Genomic DNA, 22170 nt, shown 5'->3' on the forward strand with positions numbered 1-22170 from the left:
CTGGAAAAAAGTGTTATGGACAGACGAATCCAAGCTTGAGGTGTTTGGTTCACACAGAACAACATTTGTGAGTCACAGAACAACTGAAAAGATGCTGAAAGAGTGCCTGACGCCATCTGTCAAGCATGGTGGAGGTAATGTGATTGTCTGGGGTTTCTTTGGTGCTGGTAATGTGGGAGTTGCACAAGGTAAAAGGGATATTGAATAAGGAAGGCTAACACTCCATTTTGCAACGCCATGCCATACCCTGTGGACAGCGCTTGATTGGAGCCAATTTCATCCTACAAGAGGACAATGACCCAAAGCACACCTCCAAATTATGCAAGAACTATTTAGGTAAGAAGCAGGCAGCTGGTATTCTATCTGTAATGGAGTGGTCAGCGCAGTCACCAGATCTCAACCCCATTGAGCTGTTGTGGGAGCAGCTTGACCGTATGGTACGCGAAAAGTGCCCATCAAGCCAAACCAACTTGTGGGAGGGACTTCTGGAAGCATGGGGTGAAAGTTCTCCAGATTACCTCAGCAAATTAATTGCTAGAATGCCAAAGGTCTGCAGTACTGTAATTGCTGCAATGGGAGCATTCTTTGACAAAAGAAAGGTTTGAAGGAGAAATTTATTATCTAATATATAAAGCTGAATGTGTGTGTGTGTGTATGTATGTATGTATGTATGTATGTCCGGGATTGGCATCTGAACCGTAGCAGCTACAGCCACAAAATTTTGCACAGTCACACGTCTGGACCCCGAGAGCGTCATAGGCTATGTTGTGAGGTGAAATTTTAACCCCGCGCTTTCCAATTCACCAAACAATTTTGCCCCTATCTACATAATGGGGAAAAAGTGAAAGGAAAAGTGTTGGAGGCGTCGCAGCTACAGGCACAAAATTTTGCACAGTCACACGTCTGGACCCTGAGAGCGTCAAAGCTATATTGTGAGGTGAAATTTTAACCCCGCGCTTTCCAAGTCACCAAACAATTTTGCCCCTATCTACATAATGGGGAAAAAATGAAAGGAAAAGTGTTGGAGGCAAATTAACAGCTGCCAGATGTGAACAAGGGGGACTTAAAGAATGACAGCGATGGCACCAAAGAGTATATACTGTACAGTTGCTAAGGTGGGGCCCCAACATGGGATAATCACACCACCACGGGGATATGAACACACACACAAAATGCGCCACACACTACCACGTGCTCGAACACATATACCACCCTCAGTGCACATTTCACCACACATACACCAACCTCGCCACATAAAAGTAGAAACACAAAAGTCGCCGCTCAAAACTCGCCACGCGCAAAACTCTCCACATGCAAAACTCGCCACACGTGCAAAACTCGCCACACGCAAAACTTGCACACGCAGAAAAATTGCCACACGCAGAAAAATTGCCACATGCACAAAAGTTGCAACACATGCAAAAGTTGCCTCACACAAAACTTGCACATACTCAAAAGGCACCACACATAAAACTCGCCACGCGCAAAACTCGCCATGCGCAAAACTTGCTGCACACAACTTGCTACACTAACCTGTCACATGCAACTCGACACACAAAAAGTTGCTACACGCATGTCGCCACACAAAACTCATCTCACAAAAGTCCCTACATGCATGTCGCCACACGCAACTCAACACACACAACTTGACACACGAAACTCGCCCTAAAACACACACAAGTCTGGTATCCTTCAAAAATAAAAATCTGATTAATAAGCAGACAAACTACAAGAGCAACAAATGTACCATATAGGAATCCGGCAGCTGTCAGTCACATGACCAGTCTATTATGTGTATGTGTGAGCTAATATATACTGCCAGGGGGTGGGCTTACTGTTGGCTGGGGATTTATCAGGCTGCCATTTTAGCTTACAAATACTGAGGTAAAAATACTGACCAAATAACGTGTGAACGAGGGCTAATACAGGAGGAGATGGCATACAGCTATATACTATATACAGGAGATGACACACAGGTATATACTATTTACAGGGGAGATGACACACAGGTATATACTATATACAGGAGGAGATGACACACAGATATATACTATATACAGGAGAGATGACACACAGGTATATACTATATAGAGGAGGAGATGACATACAGGTACATACTACATACAGGAGGAGATGACATACAGGTATATACTATATACAGGAGGAGATGACACACAGGTATATACTATATACAGGAGCAGATTACCTACAGGTATATAGTATATACAGGAGGAGATGACACAGGTATATGCTATGTATAGGAGGAGATGACATACAGGTATATACTATATACAGGAGATGACACACAGATATATACTATATATAGGTGAGATGACACACAGGTATATACTATATACAGGAGATTACATACAGGTATATCTAATATATAAAGCTGAATGTGTGTGTGTGTGTATGTATGTATGTATGTATGTATGTCCGGGATTGGCATCTGAACCGTAGCAGCTACAGCCACAAAATTTTGCACAGTCACACGTCTGGACCCCGAGAGCGTCATAGGCTATGTTGTGAGGTGAAATTTTAACCCCGCGCTTTCCAATTCACCAAACAATTTTGCCCCTATCTACATAATGGGGAAAAAGTGAAAGGAAAAGTGTTGGAGGCGTCGCAGCTACAGGCACAAAATTTTGCACAGTCACACGTCTGGACCCTGAGAGCGTCAAAGCTATATTGTGAGGTGAAATTTTAACCCCGCGCTTTCCAAGTCACCAAACAATTTTGCCCCTATCTACATAATGGGGAAAAAATGAAAGGAAAAGTGTTGGAGGCAAATTAACAGCTGCCAGATGTGAACAAGGGGGACTTAAAGAATGACAGCGATGGCACCAAAGAGTATATACTGTACAGTTGCTAAGGTGGGGCCCCAACATGGGATAATCACACCACCACGGGGATATGAACACACACACAAAATGCGCCACACACTACCACGTGCTCGAACACATATACCACCCTCAGTGCACATTTCACCACACATACACCAACCTCGCCACATAAAAGTAGAAACACAAAAGTCGCCGCTCAAAACTCGCCACGCGCAAAACTCTCCACATGCAAAACTCGCCACACGTGCAAAACTCGCCACACGCAAAACTTGCACACGCAGAAAAATTGCCACACGCAGAAAAATTGCCACATGCACAAAAGTTGCAACACATGCAAAAGTTGCCTCACACAAAACTTGCACATACTCAAAAGGCACCACACATAAAACTCGCCACGCGCAAAACTCGCCATGCGCAAAACTTGCTGCACACAACTTGCTACACTAACCTGTCACATGCAACTCGACACACAAAAAGTTGCTACACGCATGTCGCCACACAAAACTCATCTCACAAAAGTCCCTACATGCATGTCGCCACACGCAACTCAACACACACAACTTGACACACGAAACTCGCCCTAAAACACACACAAGTCTGGTATCCTTCAAAAATAAAAATCTGATTAATAAGCAGACAAACTACAAGAGCAACAAATGTACCATATAGGAATCCGGCAGCTGTCAGTCACATGACCAGTCTATTATGTGTATGTGTGAGCTAATATATACTGCCAGGGGGTGGGCTTACTGTTGGCTGGGGATTTATCAGGCTGCCATTTTAGCTTACAAATACTGAGGTAAAAATACTGACCAAATAACGTGTGAACGAGGGCTAATACAGGAGGAGATGGCATACAGCTATATACTATATACAGGAGATGACACACAGGTATATACTATTTACAGGGGAGATGACACACAGGTATATACTATATACAGGAGGAGATGACACACAGATATATACTATATACAGGAGAGATGACACACAGGTATATACTATATAGAGGAGGAGATGACATACAGGTACATACTACATACAGGAGGAGATGACATACAGGTATATACTATATACAGGAGGAGATGACACACAGGTATATACTATATACAGGAGCAGATTACCTACAGGTATATAGTATATACAGGAGGAGATGACACAGGTATATGCTATGTATAGGAGGAGATGACATACAGGTATATACTATATACAGGAGATGACACACAGATATATACTATATATAGGTGAGATGACACACAGGTATATACTATATACAGGAGATTACATACAGGTATATCTAATATATAAAGCTGAATGTGTGTATGTATGTATGTGTGTATGTCCGGGATTGGCATCTGTACCGTCGCAGCTACAGCCACAAAATTTTGCACAGTCACACGTCTGGACCCCGAGAGCGTCATAGGCTATGTTGTGAGGTGAAATTTTAACCCCGCGCGTTCCAATTCACCAAACAATTTTGCTCCTATCTACATAATGGGGAAAAAGTGAAGGGAAAAGTGTTGGAGGAAAATTGACAGCTGCCAGATGTGAACAATGAGGACTTAAAGAATGAGAGCGATGGCGACAAAGAGTATATACCGTACAGTTGCTAAGGTGGGGCCCCGACATGGGATACTCACCACACACGGGGATATGAACACAAACACAAAATGCGCCACACACTACCACGTGCTTGAACACATATACCACCCTCAGCACACATTTCACCACACACACACACCAACCTCGCCACATAAAAGTCGAAACACAAAAGTCACCACTCAAAACTCGCTACATGCAAAACTCGCCATATGCAAAACTAGGCTCACGCAAAACTCGCCACACGTGCAAAACTCACCTCATGGAAAACTCACCTCATGCAAAACTTGCACACACAGAAAAATTGCCACATGTACAAAAGTTGCACCACATGCAAAAGTTGCCTCACACAAAACTTGCACATACTCAAAATGCACCACACATAAAACTCGCCACGCGCAAAACTCGCCATGCACAAATCTTGCTGCACACAACTTGCTACACTAACCTGTCACATGCAACTCAACACACAAAATGTTGCTACACGCATGTCGCCACACAAAACTCATCTCACAAAAGTCGCTACATGCATGTCGCCACACGCAACTCAACACACACAACTTGACACATAAAACTCGCCCTAAAACACACACAAGTCTGGTATTGTCCTTCAAAAATAAAAATCTGATTAATAAGCAAACTACAAGAGCAACAAATGTACCATATAGGAAATACGGCAGCTGTCAGTCACATGACCTGTCTATTATGTGTATGTGTGAGCTAATATATACTGCCAGGGGGGAGGGCTTCCTGTTGGCTGGGGATTTATCAGGCTGCCAATAGCAACCAATCACAGCTCAGCTTCTATTTTGCTACAGTTAATTAACCTGAGCTCTGATTGGTTAATATAGGCAACAAAGACATTCTCAGTATAACAAAGCTAATATATGTTGTGAAATGCTTCTATTTGCTTAGTTTTTGCCTTTTAATAATTACATTTCTATCTATTTGTTTTGTGGTTTTTGTGTGCAGAATAAATTTTTGTTAACACATTCTATTTTGCTAACAGCAGTCATTAACCCGGGCGAAGCCGGGTAGTACAGCTAGTTTCAAATAAAAATCTTTTTTTCGAACCTTGTCAATGTCTGGACTAGATTTTCAATTCATTTGGCAACTCATTTGATTAATAGAAGTATGAGTTTTCATGGAAAACACAAAATTGTCTGGGTGACCCTAAACTTTTGAACGGTAGTGTATACTTTTTTTATTTCAGCTTGGGAAACTCCAAAACAGTCACAGGTCCTCAAAGAAACCCTTGTCCATAAGCATAACATGACTTCTGATGCCTCTTGCTTAAAAATCTACCAACCATTGTCAAAGTTCGCAGCTCTGATGCAGAATGATGCGTCTCCATGGTTACAGACTACAGTGTGTAGTCGAACCTTGCAGTTATGCTTCCTTTCTTCTGTCCCTTTCTTCCAAATAGGAGGGAGGCTAAAAAAGGTAGGGAAGAGACTGAAGATGGTATGACTGCAAGATCAGACTACAGACTACTTGTAGTCTCTAACCATGGACACGCATGGCTTTACACTGGAGCTGCAGAAAAAAACCTGGACTTTTTTTTTTTTAATCAGGGATATCGGCAGTTTCCTTTTTCTTAACATGAATTGAAGCAGCACAAAAAATAAATATTGACAATGTGGAACAAATATTCTAAGACCACCTATGATTGTAAGATGATTGTATGAGATACAAGATCACTGATTAACCCTTTCCCACTGACGCCAAATGTATTTTTTGCAATTTCATTTGTTTCAGGGACTGAAACATATTATTCGAGCATACTGAAGACACTTGGTTAGCACTCGAGCATGCTCAATAACACCTTATCCCAGCACGTTCCCTCATCACTAGCCCTAAGCATGAGAAACATGTGCAGGGAAAGGTGCTGCAGCCTGGGTGACTGGTAAGAGGCAAGTGCTGCATGTGTTCCACAATACGGATATTGGTCACATTTTATAAATGGCAGAGACGGGTTTACCAAAGGAATGTTTTATTGTGGGCGCACAGGGCAGTGCATGTATGCCACCTATATACAGGAACTGTTATATCCATCTTGTGGGCAACTGCCTCCAAAACTGGAGCTAGTGCCGATGACCTCCAGGAGGGGCGCTGACCCCAGCCTTCACCGTGATCCTGTAGATGTTCTGCGTCACGTGAAACATTCCAGGCTGCTCTTGGCCCGTTCCATCTCGTGTAGGAAACTGTAGAACTGTGGCAGCGTTAGCTCTAAAAGAAAAAAAAAAGAAAAAAAAAGTGATACTTTTGTCATATAACAGAAAAAGAAATTCCCAGGGAAAAGTTAAGGGAACTTTTAAATGTCAGTTTTCTGTGGGCCTTTTCTCTAGTTTTGCGCCGTATCTATCAAAGCTTTTCACCGATTTTTTTCACGTTATGTTTGATAAATGAGGTACATCTTATATTACACTTCTGTTTAAAAATGTTACTTCACCCTTAGGCTGCTTTCACACTAGCGTCGGTACGGGGCCGTCGCGCTGCGTCGGGCCGACGTACCGACGCATACTGTGACAAAAATGCCCGACGTGAGCAGCGGAAGCAGTCTTAAGACGCTTCCGCTGCCCCATTGTAAGGTCTGGGGAGGAGGGGGCGGAGTTTCGGCCGCACATGCGCGGTCAAACATGGCGGTCCCGACGCACCAATAAAGTTACATGTAACTTTTTTTGTGGCGGTGGTGCGCCAAAACACGACGCAACCATCGCACGACGCGTGGCACTGCGTCACAATGCGTCGGTAATGTTAGTCTATGCGGAAAAAACGCATCCTGCAGACAACTTTGCAGGATGCGTTTTTTTCTCCTAAACGATGCATTGCGACGTCCGCCGAAAACGCTAGTGTGAAAGTAGCCTTAATCGAGTGAGTTTGCGACTTTTTTGCCACGTTTTTTTTTTTTTTTAAAGTTGCAATTCCTAAGTTTGGCTGAAGAAATAATTTGCGTGGCAACCACAACTCACTTCTCAATAGTGCAGAAAGCAGAGCAAAAAGTCACACATTTTGCACAAAAATACAATTTCTGAAAGCAGAACACTGCCACAAAAGCTTTGCTATACGCCCCCCCATATTTGTGTCAGTTATCATTAACAGATTCTTTAAAGGGAACCTGTCATCCGATTAGTTGCCTAACAAACAGGCAATCCCTGCATGCATTGCGGCTGTCGAACAGCTATGAGACATGCAGCCGTGGGGACTAAAACATATTCTTCAAGCACGCCGAAGACACTCTGTTAGCACACGAGCATGCTCAGATAACACCTTATCCCAGCACATTCGCTCATCTCTAGTGGTCACTGGACGGGAGCCCTGGCAACCGCCTGTTATCTAATGGAACCCCGCAGCTCTTCTTTTCACTAGCCGGTTTGGCATTGTTGAGTTGTGACACATGTGACATCATGCCAGGCCGGGTAATCCAAAGAAGGGCCACAGATGGCATCACGTAAAACGCGGTTCTCCAGGTCACTGTCCACAGATCACGCTCGTGGCCGATGGACCGGGTCATGTGAATCGATTCGCACCACCTTTAGCCACTAATCTTTTAAGTATTATGATCTGGACAAGAGTGATAAAACCTAAATACTTACCTACGTAGATAGGCTCCAATTGGTTTCCTTTTTTAATAATCATCTTTAACTGAAAAAAAAAAAGAAAAAAGAAAGCAACAACTACCATAAATCGTAGTGTAAAAGTGGGAATCCTGCCACAATCTATACAGCGTAATACACGAACAGATATACCTTGGCTAAGCCTTAAAGGGGTTGTTCGGTTGGAAACGCTAAGTCTGCAGACTTGTGAATTCTCACATCGTGTGCGCCGTGCGTATTCTCTAGTGTCAGCACCGTGAACGGCGCTCATGTGACCACGAGTATGGAATACGTATCCTCTCGGCCACAATCCGACTAGATGGAAGCAGCCTCGATCAATGCAAGTGTATTAAAAGGAGGTCAGAAACAGTCTGACACCGAAGAATCCTCAAAGCGCGCATTGTACGCGATGCGAGGAATCACAAGTCTGCAGTCCCAGTGTGACTGCACACTTGTCGTTTAAGATTGGACAACCCTTTTAAAACAAAAACATGCATCTGCCATTAGGTGGTTCAACTGGGTGGAGTTGTCACCCATAAAGATGGTGCCGTTTCTAGGTAAAGGGGTGTAGACCATGGTCTACAAATGGTTAGTCCACTTCTGCCACCTATACAGGTTTATACCCAGTCCAGAGAATGAAACTAATTTTTGCTCCACCTGCAGGAATATGGTTCCGGCTTTCTCCAGTTCGCTGCTTGCTGCCGTAACTGCAATAGAAAACAATGGTTACTGCACTGATATATCGGTACACTCCGAGGATCAGACTAACACTCACCCCCGAACTTCCACTCCATGTCCACCAGCTGGTTAATACCGAGCGTCCGCCCAACCGCTAACCGCATGAGAGCCGGGGCATCGCTGCTCCACTGCAATGGAAGCAATGACACCAAAACCTTACATTTTACAGAGAGGAATGGCTGAGCAGTCACATCACTGAAAAGCATTTCCTTCATTTAACACATTATAGGCAGATCTTAATTTTACCAGTCACGTAGGGCTTGTGCCGCCCGTCCATGGACATAACAGAGGGAGGGGATACCCCACGAGGATCCCTGCTTAATGCAACCTGCATTTCATGGTTCCTCATTGGTCTTGCACAAGAAACCAAACTCATCTATTAGCTCACTATAATTCAGAATTTTTTGGAATCCTTGATTCCTTTCCAAAGTAATCCATTATCCAATTTTTATGCAAATACTTCCAGCTCTCCATCCCAGTCTATCTGTCCCTGTCCGTTGCCGTCCCAAGTCATTTCCGGGGGCGGTGCATGAACTGCTAAGTTTCAATGACAAAGCTAGATTAGAACCTTGCATCTGCGAAGGTGCCGCCTCCCCTCTGAGAAGGTGATCAGCACCTGTGATGGCACCTGTGCAAGATTTCGTCGGACTCAAGGAGCAGAGCACGCAGACAATAGTGACCTGTCAATCAGAGAGATTTGAATGGCGACAGGTGGGAAGACTGACAGAGACGGACAGCTGTCAGCGCAGGGCCAGGCCTGATGCACTTGCGCTTCATTTGCATGGAAATTGGATAAGGGATTACTACGGAACGGAAGCAAGGATTTATTAAAAGAAGGTATAGATTTAATCTGAATTCCAATGACCTAATACAGATGTGTTTGGTTTATGGTACAAAAAACCTGCCGAAAGGTTCCCTTTAATAGATATGGTGCAGGAAAAAACAGCAGTCATCAGTACTGGAGGTAAAAATTACAGCAAACACATCATGTGCAAACCCCCCCCAAAAAAAACCCAAACCCTAAAATATCACTTTTAATTTAATATAGTTAAAAAACTTTCCAAATGACAAATGTTATAGTAAGGTGTGTCAAAAATTAATTCAGAGAAAATACACAACCATATACAAAAAAGGGGGAGGCTATCACGCCCTAATAAACCCCTAAAGAGTCCCTACCTGTCAGTGGAGGTTGGCACCCTAATATGGTTGGTATGGCGCCCCGCTCAACGTCGACTATCCCCCGGGACCCTATTACACACCGAAATCTAAAGTGCAGCACAGGTAGAAATATAACAGTACCCTGGATGTGTCTCCCTAGTAAGTCAATATCACTGATACACCACATCCGCAGATTTAGAAACTGTGTGTGGAGGTAATACAGGGAGCCAGGACCTATCAGGCACCATAGAATACACAATAACTATGGGCATGCTCCACATTCAGGGAATCCATGTCCAAAACCAAAATCCTGACCCGTTTCTCCCCAAGAATGGTATTGGGGTTTATCAAGGGATCAAAGAAAATCAGGCATCCCGTCAATGCAGTATAATCCCGTGGTCACAGGTAATAATGTGTACGGCTCACAACGTCCACCACAAAGACACATCCAGGGTACTGTTTTATTTTTTATTTTCTACCTGTGCGGCTGTTACGAACTTCACCGCTGCGCTCCAGCGTCCTCGTTCTCACCGCTCCAGCGCTGCGCTCCTGCGTTCTCAAGCTACCGCTGCAACGTCCAGTACTGCACGCTCCTCTGCTTCCCTGGCACTTCCGGTGGCCAGGTCCTCGGCTGGTGTTCTTTCCCTGCGCAGGCGCTCCAGCTTTCCTATAGGAAGCAGGCTCTGCATCCCTGCCTCCTCCTCCTGAGGTCATGTGTTCCTTTCTGTCCAGTTCCGTTCCTGCTCCTCCTATAAAAGCTAGTTCCTCCTGCTTCCTGGTGCCTGATTGTTTTAGCATTTTGCTATTGCGTTTGGCCCTTCGTATTGCTCAATACTCTGTGCTTGTACCTCGTGCTAACCCGTGCTACCCTCCGGTTCCCTTCCTTCCCTGGCTAGTTGCCCTTCAGGTCCTGCTCTATTACTCCTGTTGTATACCTCTGATCTTTGGTTGTTTTCCTTTCCTCAGGTTCCCTCCGTTCCCGTCTCCTCGTCCTCTGGGATCTTCGTCTGCTTCCCGGATTTCATTTCGTTACCCTGCCTTCTTTTGTCTCTCTTCCTGGAGCCGTCCCTGTTGGTATCTCACCGTGGGTAAGTGACCTCTGGGCTTGCTCCTTGCGGTCCCTGTATAGGGGTCGTTTTCTCCTAGGTCGCTCGCCCAGGGGTAGGGCTCCCCACGGTCCAGAGGGTCCACTCCTGTTTTCCGCTAGATCGCTATAGTACAATCAGGCCATGGATCCCGCAGGTACCCCTTTCTCGGCCCAGAAAGAGCTCACCCATTTGCGCGATAACCAACAGCGCATAATGGCCTTTTTGAAATCTATGGAGTCTCGCCTTTCCTCGATTCAGACTTCTGACCCAGTTAACACCGCCCAGTTGGCTAGTCTCCAACAGGAACTTGCCCAGCAACGCGAAACCCAGTCCCGCATGCTTAGTTATATGGCCTCCATTGACGACCGTTTGTTTAGTCTTCAGTCAGCCCCAGCTGTGCTCCCGCAAGCCTCTTCTCTTGACCTCACTCCTCCGTCTCCCGCTCACCCTCCCCCTCGTTTGGGTAAACCTCCCAGGTACTCAGGCGATCCAAAACTTTGTAGGGGATTTTTAAACCAATGCCGCCTTCACTTTGAACTTCTGCCACTTCAGTACCCTTCTGATCGGGCGAGAGTGGCGTTCATTGTGTCCCATCTTGAGGGAGAGGCATTAGCCTGGGTGAATCCCCTGTGGGAACGTGACGATCCCGTTGTCTGCCACCTGGGGGACTTTCTGGAGACCTTTCGGAAAGTTTTCGATGAGCCCGGACGCTTGGCCTCTACCACCGAGTCTCTTTTCAATTTAAGTCAGGGTTCTTCTACCGTTGGACAATACGCTATCCGCTTTCGTACTTTGTCCTCGGAGTTAGGGTGGAACAATGAAGCTCTTGTGGGTGCTTTCTGGCGGGGCCTGTCCAGCCGTATTAAAGATGAGCTCGCCGGTCGTGACACCCCAACTACTCTTGAGGACCTTGTCTCTCTCGCCACTCGGATCGACCTCCGCTTCCAGGAGCGTTCGCGGGAGACTGCGAGAGAGAGGAGATCCCCGCCTGTCTCCGCTACCTTCCGGCAGCCTAGTACTTCTCGTGCTCCCGTTTCCGTTTCCTCTTCGGTTCCATCCTCTGAACCCATGCAAGTGGATCGAGTTAAAATGGCAGAACTACGTCGCAAGGAGAGGCGCACCCAGGGTCTCTGCTTCTATTGTGGCAGTGCAACCCATTTACTCCGCAGTTGTCCTGATCGTCCGGAAAACTCTTCCGCCTAGGACAGGTAGGAGAGGCCTCCCTAGGCGCCTGCGGTTCCTCTCAACCCCTGACTCTTTCCATTCTTTTTTCCTCTAACCAGCATCAATCTTCCGAGGTAGCGTATGTGGATTCTGGAGCGGCAGGCAATTTTATCAGCCTTGAAGCGGTTCGGAGGCTTCGCGTACCTGTAATCTCTTTGGACACTCCTCGACTACTCGCCTCCGTGGACGGAAGACCTTTAAAAGATGCGATTTCTCTCGTCACTGAAGAAGTGGAGATTCAGATTGGGGCCCTTCATCGCGAGAAGATCGCTTTTTATGTTCTGCCTAACCTTTCCTACGCCTTTCTACTAGGTCTTCCCTGGCTTCGTCTACATGAGCCTACACTGAATTGGCGCACTGGAGACGTACTTCGGTGGGGCCCTTTGTGCCATATTCGTTGTCTTCAGTCTATATGTCCGGTCTCTCGTACCCAGCCTGCTGAGGTTCCAGATGGATTACCTTCTCCTTACTGGTCCTACGCTGATGTCTTCAACAAACGAGAGGCTGAGAATCTTCCTCCCCATCGTCCTTACGATTGTCCTGTGGAGCTCCTTCCCGGTCGTTCTCCACCTAGGGGAAGGATTTATCCGCTTTCAGCTGCCGAGACCAAATCTATGTCGGAATACATACAAGAGAACCTAGCCAAAGGTTTCATCCGGAAGTCCTCCTCTCCTGCTGGTGCAGGGTTCTTCTTTGTGAAGAAAAAGGACGGTTCCTTAAGACCTTGTATAGACTATCGGGGTTTGAACAACATCACTATCAAGAATCGGTATCCTCTGCCCCTTATTCCGGAGCTCTTTGATCGCCTCCGAGGCGCTCGAGTTTTCACTAAGTTGGACTTACGAGGCGCTTACAATCTGGTCCGGATTCGCTCTGGCGATGAATGGAAAACTGCTTTCAACACCCGGGATGGCCATTACGAGTATTTAGTCATGCCTTTCGGTCTTTGCAACGCTCCCGCGGTTTTCCAAGAGTTCGTCAACGATGTGTTCCGGGACCTCCTCTACTCTAGCGTCTTTGTCTATTTGGATGATATCCTTATTTTTTCTTCTGATCTTCCGTCACATCGCAGAAGTGTTCGCGAGGTTTTGCAACGTTTAAGAGATAACCACCTGTATGCCAAGATAGAGAAATGCTTGTTTGAGCAAACCTCACTGCCGTTCCTCGGATACATTGTCTCAGACGCCGGCCTTAAGATGGATCCTGAGAAGGTTAATGCCATTATTAACTGGCCGCGACCCTGCGGTGTGAAAGCCATCCAACGCTTCATCGGATTCGCTAATTACTACAGGCAATTCATTCCACATTTTTCCTCCATGATTCGTCCTCTTTCTTTTCTCACTCGCAAAAGTTCCAGCTCCAAGGACTGGTCTCCTGAGGCCGAGAAGTCTTTTTTTCAACTTAAGGAAGCTTTTTCTTCTGCTCCACTCTTGCATCACCCTGAGGTGAACAAGCCTTTTATATTGGAAGTTGACGCCTCTTCTACCGGGGCTGGAGCGGTGCTCTCACAAAAGACTCCTGAGGGGCTAACAGCTCCTTGCGGCTTCTTCTCTAAAGCCTTTTCACCTTCTGAACGAAATTACACAATTGGTGATCGTGAACTGCTGGCCATCAAATTGGCTCTAGAGGAGTGGAGATACCTTCTGGAGGGTTCGGTGCACCCGTTTGTAATCTTCTCTGATCACAAAAACCTTACTTACTTGCAGACTGCGCAAAGATTGAATCCACGACAAGCGAGGTGGTCCTTGTTCTTTGCCCGCTTTGAGTTCGAGCTTCGTTTTCGGCCCGGCGACAAAAACATAAGAGCTGACGCTCTGTCCAGGTCCTTCCACTCTTCCGATGTCTTGGAGGAGCCTGCTTACATCATCGACCCTACTAAAATGGTCACCGTAGCTCCTTTACAGATGCTTCAGCCTCCACCGGGTAAGACTCTGGTCTTGGATGTTGACACTAAGAAAGTATTATCTTGGGGACATTCTTCCAAATTGGCTGGTCATGCCGGTGTTAGAAAGACTATCCTTCTCATTTCACGTTATTATTGGTGGCCTACCTTACGTCAAGACGTAGAAGACTTTGTGGCCTCCTGTCCTTCTTGTGCCAGAAACAAGGTACCCAGACGACTGCCACATGGAGCTCTCCTTCCTCTTCCGGTTCCGTCCGCACCCTGGCAACACATCGCAATGGATTTCGTCACCGATCTACCTTGCTCTTCGGCCTGCACGGTCATCCTCGTTGTTGTGGACAGATTCTCTAAAATGGCTCACTTCATTCCTTTAACCGGTTTACCCTCAGCTCCTGAATTGGCTAACATTTTTATTCTGAATATCTTCAAATTCCATGGTCTCCCTCAGCACATCGTCTCAGACAGAGGGGTTCAATTCACTTCTCGCTTTTGGAGAGCCTTGTGTAAGCTTTTAAAGGTAAATCTGGACTTCTCTTCCTCTTATCATCCTCAAACCAACGGTCAGGCAGAACGTACCAACCAAACTCTGGCTGTTTATCTTCGACATTTTTCTAATGCTCACCATAACGACTGGGTCGAACTACTTCCTTGGGCGGAGTTTGCCTACAACAACCATTCCAGCGAGTCCTCTTCTAAGTCTCCATTTTTTGTTGTTTTCGGACGGCATCCTAGTGTTCCCTTACCAGTCTTTCCTGCCTCTGGTGTTCCAGCTGCTGATTCGATGGCTCTCGACTTCTCCTCCATCTGGGGCGAGGTCAAAGAGACGTTAAAACTAGCTTCTTCTAGAATGAAGAGACAAGCTGACAAGAGACGTCTAGATTCTCCTCCTTACTCTCCTGGTGACAAAGTATGGCTTTCTTCAAGATTCATCAGACTCAAGATTCCTTCCTACAAGCTTGGTCCACGATTCATCGGTCCTTTTGAGATTTTACGTCGAGTCAACGAAGTCGCTTACAAGCTGAAATTGCCTGCCTCGCTCCGAATACCCAATACGTTTCATGTCTCTCTTCTCAAACCAGCCGTCTTTAACCGTTTCATTCTCCCTCTTGTACTTCTTCTCAACTAGCCAGCACAGATAACGTCTTTGAGGTTAAGGACATTTTGGCTGTTAAAACAATTCGGGGAAAGCAGTTTTTTCTGGTGGACTGGAAGGGTTTTGGTCCGGAAGAGAGGTCCTGGGAACCCTTGGAGAACATTGATGCCCCTCGTATTTTAAATAAATTTTTTGCTACTCTTCGTAAAGGGGGGCATAAGAAGGGGGGTACTGTTACGAACTTCACCGCTGCGCTCCAGCGTCCTCGTTCTCACCGCTCCAGCGCTGCGCTCCTGCGTTCTCAAGCTACCGCTGCAACGTCCAGTACTGCACGCTCCTCTGCTTCCCTGGCACTTCCGGTGGCCAGGTCCTCGGCTGGTGTTCTTTCCCTGCGCAGGCGCTCCAGCTTTCCTATAGGAAGCAGGCTCTGCATCCCTGCCTCCTCCTCCTGAGGTCATGTGTTCCTTTCTGTCCAATTCCGTTCCTGCTCCTCCTATAAAAGCTAGTTCCTCCTGCTTCCTGGTGCCTGATTGTTTTAGCATTTTGCTATTGCGTTTGGCCCTTCGTATTGCTCAATACTCTGTGCTTGTACCTCGTGCTAACCCGTGCTACCCTCCGGTTCCCTTCCTTCCCTGGCTAGTTGCCCTTCAGGTCCTGCTCTATTACTCCTGTTGTATACCGCTGATCTTTGGTTGTTTTCCTTTCCTCAGGTTCCCTCCGTTCCCGTCTCCTCGTCCTCTGGGATCTTCGTCTGCTTCCCGGATTTCATTTTGTTACCCTGCCTTATTTTGTCTCTCTTCCTGGAGCCGTCCCTGTTGGTATCTCACCGTGGGTAAGTGACCTCTGGGCTTGCTCCTTGCGGTCCCTGTATAGGGGTCGTTTTCTCCTAGGTCGCTCGCCCAGGGGTAGGGCTCCCCACGGTCCAGAGGGTCCACTCCTGTTTTCCGCTAGATCGCTATAGCGGCACTTTAGATTTAGGTGTGTAATAGGGTCCCGAGGGACAGTCGACGTTGAGCAGGGGCGGGTCATTCCATGTCAAGTGAACCAATGATTTTTACCTCTATATTTTTAATTCTTTTGAGATTTTGTTATTTGGTAATAGTGTGTCAGAGAATGCAAAATTTGAAGAAAAAAAATTCTAGATTTTTTTTTTTTTTTAAATTGATTTTCAAAGTTCGGAAAAAGTGCAAATTTCGGTGTTGCCTGCCTTTACATTTCTCCCCATAACTCAGGCTAGAAAAAAAGATAGAGAAACAAAATAAACACCATTCAGCTCAGATCTGTACAGGCTTTCACCAGATATGTCACAAGAGTATCTTTGTTAATATTTTACCTATGCGAACGCAAGCGCAAAACTTTAAAACGCATTTCCGAAAAAAAAACATTTAATTTAAAAATTTCAAAAACTGCACATGTGCCTGCTATGTTCCTAGCCACATCTGTACCAAAACACAAGTTGGGATTGTGATGGGATCATATTTTAAAAAATAAAACTATTACAGTGTCAGTTCAAAAATCTGAAATTTAGATCTGTTCAGCCTGTGGTGTAAAAGTGTGGGGTCCATATTTACCAAATAATCTATGATTTTTAGATTTTACTGTATTATTTTATTATGTTAGAGCTTAGGAGCAGGAGAGGGCAGAGGAGAAGCTTTGTTAGGGCTGAGGATGAGCAGGGGTAGACGGTGACTGCAGAGCAGATGACCGGCCGGCAGCTCGGGTCTCCAGAGGCCGTACTCACACCAAATCTGAACACCCAGGAAACTCCTCAAATGGAGGGAGAAAAATATTCTTAACACCCAGTTCATGTATTGTACAAACCAGGACTATGAAGAGGAGGAGAGTTTGTTATATCGGTCACAGGAAGCAGAACCCATCACAGGGACTCAGTAATACCAGACTGCCATTCCATGTAGTGAAACAGAAATAAAAAACACGGATTTCATCATTCAGCAAAGAGAGTGAAGTCGATGAAGTGGTAGAAGGCGGCACAAGATTGGCAATGGATGACACAACTGGCTATGTGACCTGTGAATATGATTGGCCCTGGCGGCTACTGTACTCTCCAAAGATTGTGAAAATGAAGACGTAGAAAGGACTTTTCTGCACCTTCTGGTCCAGTGCCGTCCTTTTTGTTACCAAGAAAACCAGACATTGTATTAGTGAGCAAAAATCAGATATTAACTCAGGTGGAGCCGAGCACCATGACAGCCGCACATACTCTGACACAAAAGGAAACGGCCATTGCTAGTAAGCGCTTATGGACAAGATGACATTTCACCCACTAGAAGGGACACATTGATGATAGAAGGCCAGTTTAATAACGTACTATTAATTGTTTGATTAGTTCATATTTTATAGAACGAGGATTTATCTGCTGGACTATTCTTCTTAAACACTTCAGAAATGACATATTTAGTGATATAGTAGAAAAAAAATTGTTCCATGTATAAATAGGTGGTAAAAATATTGGTTCTTTTAATCTGGTTTTTAACATATAATTAGGATGAGACTGTATTTAGAAAACCACACTTGAGGATGTGATCACCTTTTTTCTTTTGGCTTGTTCAGCCAGGTTGAAAATGCTGAGCAAGTTGTGTTATGATGATTAAGATGTATTTATTCTGGCACTTCGGTATTTGTTTTTTGTGTTTCTTTATTGTTGCATATAAATGTTGAATGCAATAAGTTGCAATTTGAGAAGAAAAAAGGGAAGAAACTCACACATAAAATCAGATGATTCACGGCTTAAAAAAAAATAAAAAAATTGATAGGTCCCAAGTTGAATCCCTGTACAAATATAAACAAGAACACAAGTAACACACATGCATGTTTTCACAATTTTAAAACATACGTTTTTTTTCACAATTGCGTATCAAAATTTTGAATTTGATTTCTCCAAAAAATATAAAGAAACTTAGTCTTGTGACATATCAAATGAAAGCTGGCACCGTTCTGAGAAAAATGATGCCTCTCCCACCTCTTTATCTTAATTGTAGCCCGAGATATGATAAAAAATGTAAAGCCGTACCAAGCCAAAAAAACACACTTTTTAAAAACTTTAAAAATCTGTAAAAAATTTAACTGATGAAGAAAAAAATTCTAAACTTTTATTTGTAATTAACTAAAGTTGTACTTCATAAAAACAAAAAATAAAAAAAATCTAAAGACGTCAGGTAAAAAAAAAATCATATTTGGATCACTTGATATGGAATGACCCGGGCGCCACATCGAACTTATTAGGGTGCCAACCTCCGCTGACAGGTAGGACACCTTAGGGTCTAATAGGGTGTGATAGCTTCCCCTTTTTTGTATATAGTTGTGTATTTTCTATGTGAGATTTTGACACACCTTACTATAACATTTGTCATTTGGAAAGTTTTTCAACTATATTAAAAGTGAAATCTTAGGGGTTTATTTTTGTTCTTGGTTTACTAATGATTGGGGCCCACACTGCATTTTGTTTTTTTCTGAACACAACATGTGACAAGAACAACTTCTTTATGAATCGTTAGCATTTTAACGAATTTCGGATGTCAGAGTTTTGATTGTTAAGGATCAGGGTGAAGAGATCACCGCGGTAAGGAAGAGGCAGAAGGGCTCAGCTGCACACTGTCAGGTCCGTGTAGTTGCGCTGGTGTTTCACCATAAAGCAGAGCGAGTAGTGTAGAGTCAGAGAACATCTGCACCCCATGAATCTGTATCCCACATGCTCACCTCTCCCAGGAAAGATCAGCAATAACAGATGGGCACATCACCCCTCTGAGCACTTCTATCTTTTCATGATCAGTGAGGGGCCTCAGCATCCTGATCCCCACCTGTGACAACTTCTGACACCTAAACAATCGTTTCTTCTCACCTCTTTTGCAAAAATCCTGGCCTTCTCTTCATCCAACCCTGCAGATAATAAAACACACAGATCATGAATCCCATCAGTGCAAGCAGAAGAGCGGTAACTACAGTACTATTCTCACCTAGAACAATCAGGTCAGACTGCAGGTCCTCCGACTTCAGACTCCTCCTCAGAGCACCTGGAAAAGTGAAGACTCTCGTCATGTTGACATGAGAACCATTTGCTTGGTGCATACGTTCAGTCTAGTAATGTCTCTCACAGGGTTGCACTGACGACATCTTGTTTCACAGTTAGAAGCAGAAGCTGGCGCTGCACTCACCTCTCCCACACCTTCTATCACAATGGGACCAAGATGTCTTCACAGGAGTCATGGATGCAAGAAACTGTAATAAGTAACTGCAGCGCAGCCTCCTGATGACATCTTGTTCCAGGAGAGGAAATGGATGCTGCAATGAAGCGAGTGAAGCCCCAGCCTCCTGTGAGGTCATACATACATACCTTAGTGTACATACCTTTAGCCAATATTCACACATTGCGTTCTTGCAGCAGTTTTTTTTTTTTTTCAGCAGCCAAAACCTGCTCTCTTGGCAGTAAAAATGTTGACTTAAAAATGCCCCTTTTTTGATATGTTTGCAGCAAATTACTTGTGTGATTTGTCTACAGTACCTTAGTTTTATTGACGCAAAAAGCTAAAAAAACACAACTAAGCGTTTGTGCACAACCGTTACTTTCTAAACGCTGAATAACAAAAAACGCTAAAAAAAAATTGGATTTAAGAAATGCTGCAAAACAAGTGTGTGCATGAGGATTCTGAAATATCATAGCTTTTGCAGGTAATTAGGATTTTTTTATTTTTTTTTAAATGCAGAAAAAACGCAATGTGTGAACATAGCCTTAGAGTGTTTCTATATAGCCAAGTGCTGATCTGTGTCTTGGTTGCCGTGGAAAAGGGCACTTCCCACTCCACAGGAAACGGTGAGTGCACACTTGTCTCATCCTCACCGTTCAGAACAAGCAGGACGCTCCGCACAATACTTTTTAAAGGGCCCAGGCTGATCCCGTTGTCTTTGGCAAATTCTTCAAGCTGAGAAGTGAACTGATCCGCCTGCAGGAAAAGAAAGGAAAAGACGTAGTCCTGACCCCCAAAACAAGACAAGTGGGGGGAGGGGCACAGCTCAGGATTGTAAGTAAATTTACCTCGCTCTGTTCTTTAAGGAAAGAAAATATCGCTGAGCAGAGACGTGACACCTGCTGGAGAGAGGATCACAGACAGAGCATCAGTACAAGAGCAGGAGGCATCAGTCTAAGGATCAGTATAAAGGGGTCTGCAGAAGCCCCACCACCCAGATGTTACAGATGGATGCCCCCACTGAAGAGGAGAACCCCATCTAAGATAAGCAAAGAAGATACTAATCAGCGTCACTGCCTGTATTTTACTCCAGAGCTGCACTCTGCTTTCTTGTCCGATGCTGGCACAAAGGGTATACTATTGACTTGTATTCTGCTTAGTGTCCTATTTACACCATTCCCCGTACAGCCATCTGCTGGAGGAAACAGTGCCCCCCTCCTCCATTCAGTCAGATAGGGGAAACAAGACTGATGAAATATTTACTGACTGACAATACGCAGAATAGTGAGTGCAGCTCTGGAGTATAATACAGGATGTAACTCAGGATCAGTACAGGATAAGTAATGTAATGTATGTATACAGTGACTCCACCAGCAGAATAGTGAGTGCAGCTCTGGGATATAATACAGGATGTAACTCAGGATCAGTACAGGATAAGTAATGTAATATATGTACACAGTGACTGCACCAGCAGAATAGTGAGTGCAGCTCTGGAGTATAATACAGGATGTAACTCAGGATCAGTACAGGATAAGTAATGTAATGTATGTACACAGTGACTGCACCAGCAGAATAGTGAGTGCAGCTCTGGAATATAATACAGGATGTAACTCAGGATCAGTACAGGATAAGTAATGTAATGTATGTACACAGTGACTCACCAGCAGAATGGTGAGTGCAGCTCTGGGGTATATAATACAGGATGTAACTCAGGATCAGTACAGGATAAGTAATGTAATGTATGTACACAGTGACTGCACCAGCAGAATAGTGAGTGCAGCTCTGGAGTATAATACAGGATGTAACTCAGGATCAGTACAGGATAAGTAATGTAATGTATGTACACAGTGACTGCACCAGCAGAATAGTGAGTGCAGCTCTGGGGTATAATACAGGATGTAACTCAGGATCAGTACAGGATAAGTAATGTAATGTATGTACACAGTGACCCCACCTGCAGAATAGTGAGAGCAGCTCTGGAGTATAATACAGGATGTAACTCAGGATCAGTACAGGATAAGTAATGTAATGTATGTACACAGTGACTCCACCAGCAGAATAGTGAGTGCAGCTCTGGAGTATAATACAGGATGTAACTCAGGATCAGTAAAGGATAAGTAATGTAATATATGTACACGGTGACTGCACCAGCAGTATAGTGAGTGCAGCTCTGGAGTATAATACAGGATGTAACTCAGGATCAGTACAGGATAAGTAATGTAATGTATGTACACAGTGACTCCACCAGCAGAATAGTGAGTGCAGCTCTGGAGTATAATACAGGATGTAACTCATACATAATGCATGTCTAATGCAGATTTCCACCACTCCGACGTCCATATGGCTTCAGTCCCTTGGCTCTTACCTCCTCGGACAGCTGCCTCATATTCTGTATGTCAGAAGCCACAGAGTCCGGCAAAGGAGCGACAGAACAGCGCAGCGCCATGATACCGGAGACCCAACGCCCGCTCCCCTGATCACTCACACATCATGTGACCTTCATACAGCCAAACACTAGAGGGCGCCGCAAGATGCGTTAATCAGTGCTGAAGTCCCCGGATGAGCAGTGAGCACGGGAAAGTGTCGCTGCAAGGAACTGTCCTACATGTTATTGGTGGGTTTGTCTATTTCTGTATCACTGCGGAAGTAATGTTATTATAGGGATATTAATGCTCCTGTGGTGATAAATAACAGCGTATTATTACACCTGGTGCGCTCATATGTAACCT

At 44.8% G+C, this 22170-nt stretch overlaps 1 protein-coding gene across 2 annotated transcripts; it reads right to left on the reverse strand.

The window, feature by feature from the left end:
* Positions 1-6415: 6415 nt before the first annotated feature.
* COMMD7 (COMM domain containing 7) lies at positions 6416-21961 on the reverse strand. 2 transcript variants are annotated; one of them, XM_077253115.1, is made up of 9 exons: positions 21807-21961; positions 20290-20343; positions 20095-20197; positions 19214-19270; positions 19099-19136; positions 8811-8901; positions 8693-8742; positions 8036-8084; positions 6416-6668 (listed from the first exon to the last, which is right to left on the reverse strand). In XM_077253115.1, exons 1-9 carry the CDS (start codon positions 21885-21887, stop codon positions 6592-6594), a joined length of 600 nt encoding a protein of 199 aa, XP_077109230.1. In that variant the 5' UTR covers positions 21888-21961; the 3' UTR covers positions 6416-6591. The 2 variants fall into 2 exon arrangements, with proteins under 2 accessions (XP_077109230.1, XP_077109231.1); XM_077253116.1 differs by having other exon boundaries at positions 20290-20340; positions 21807-21936.
* Between the last annotated feature and the right edge of the window lie 209 nt (positions 21962-22170).

Source organism: Ranitomeya variabilis, chromosome 4, assembly GCF_051348905.1.
Source record: "Ranitomeya variabilis isolate aRanVar5 chromosome 4, aRanVar5.hap1, whole genome shotgun sequence".
In the NCBI taxonomy this organism is placed as follows: domain Eukaryota; kingdom Metazoa; phylum Chordata; class Amphibia; order Anura; family Dendrobatidae; genus Ranitomeya; species Ranitomeya variabilis.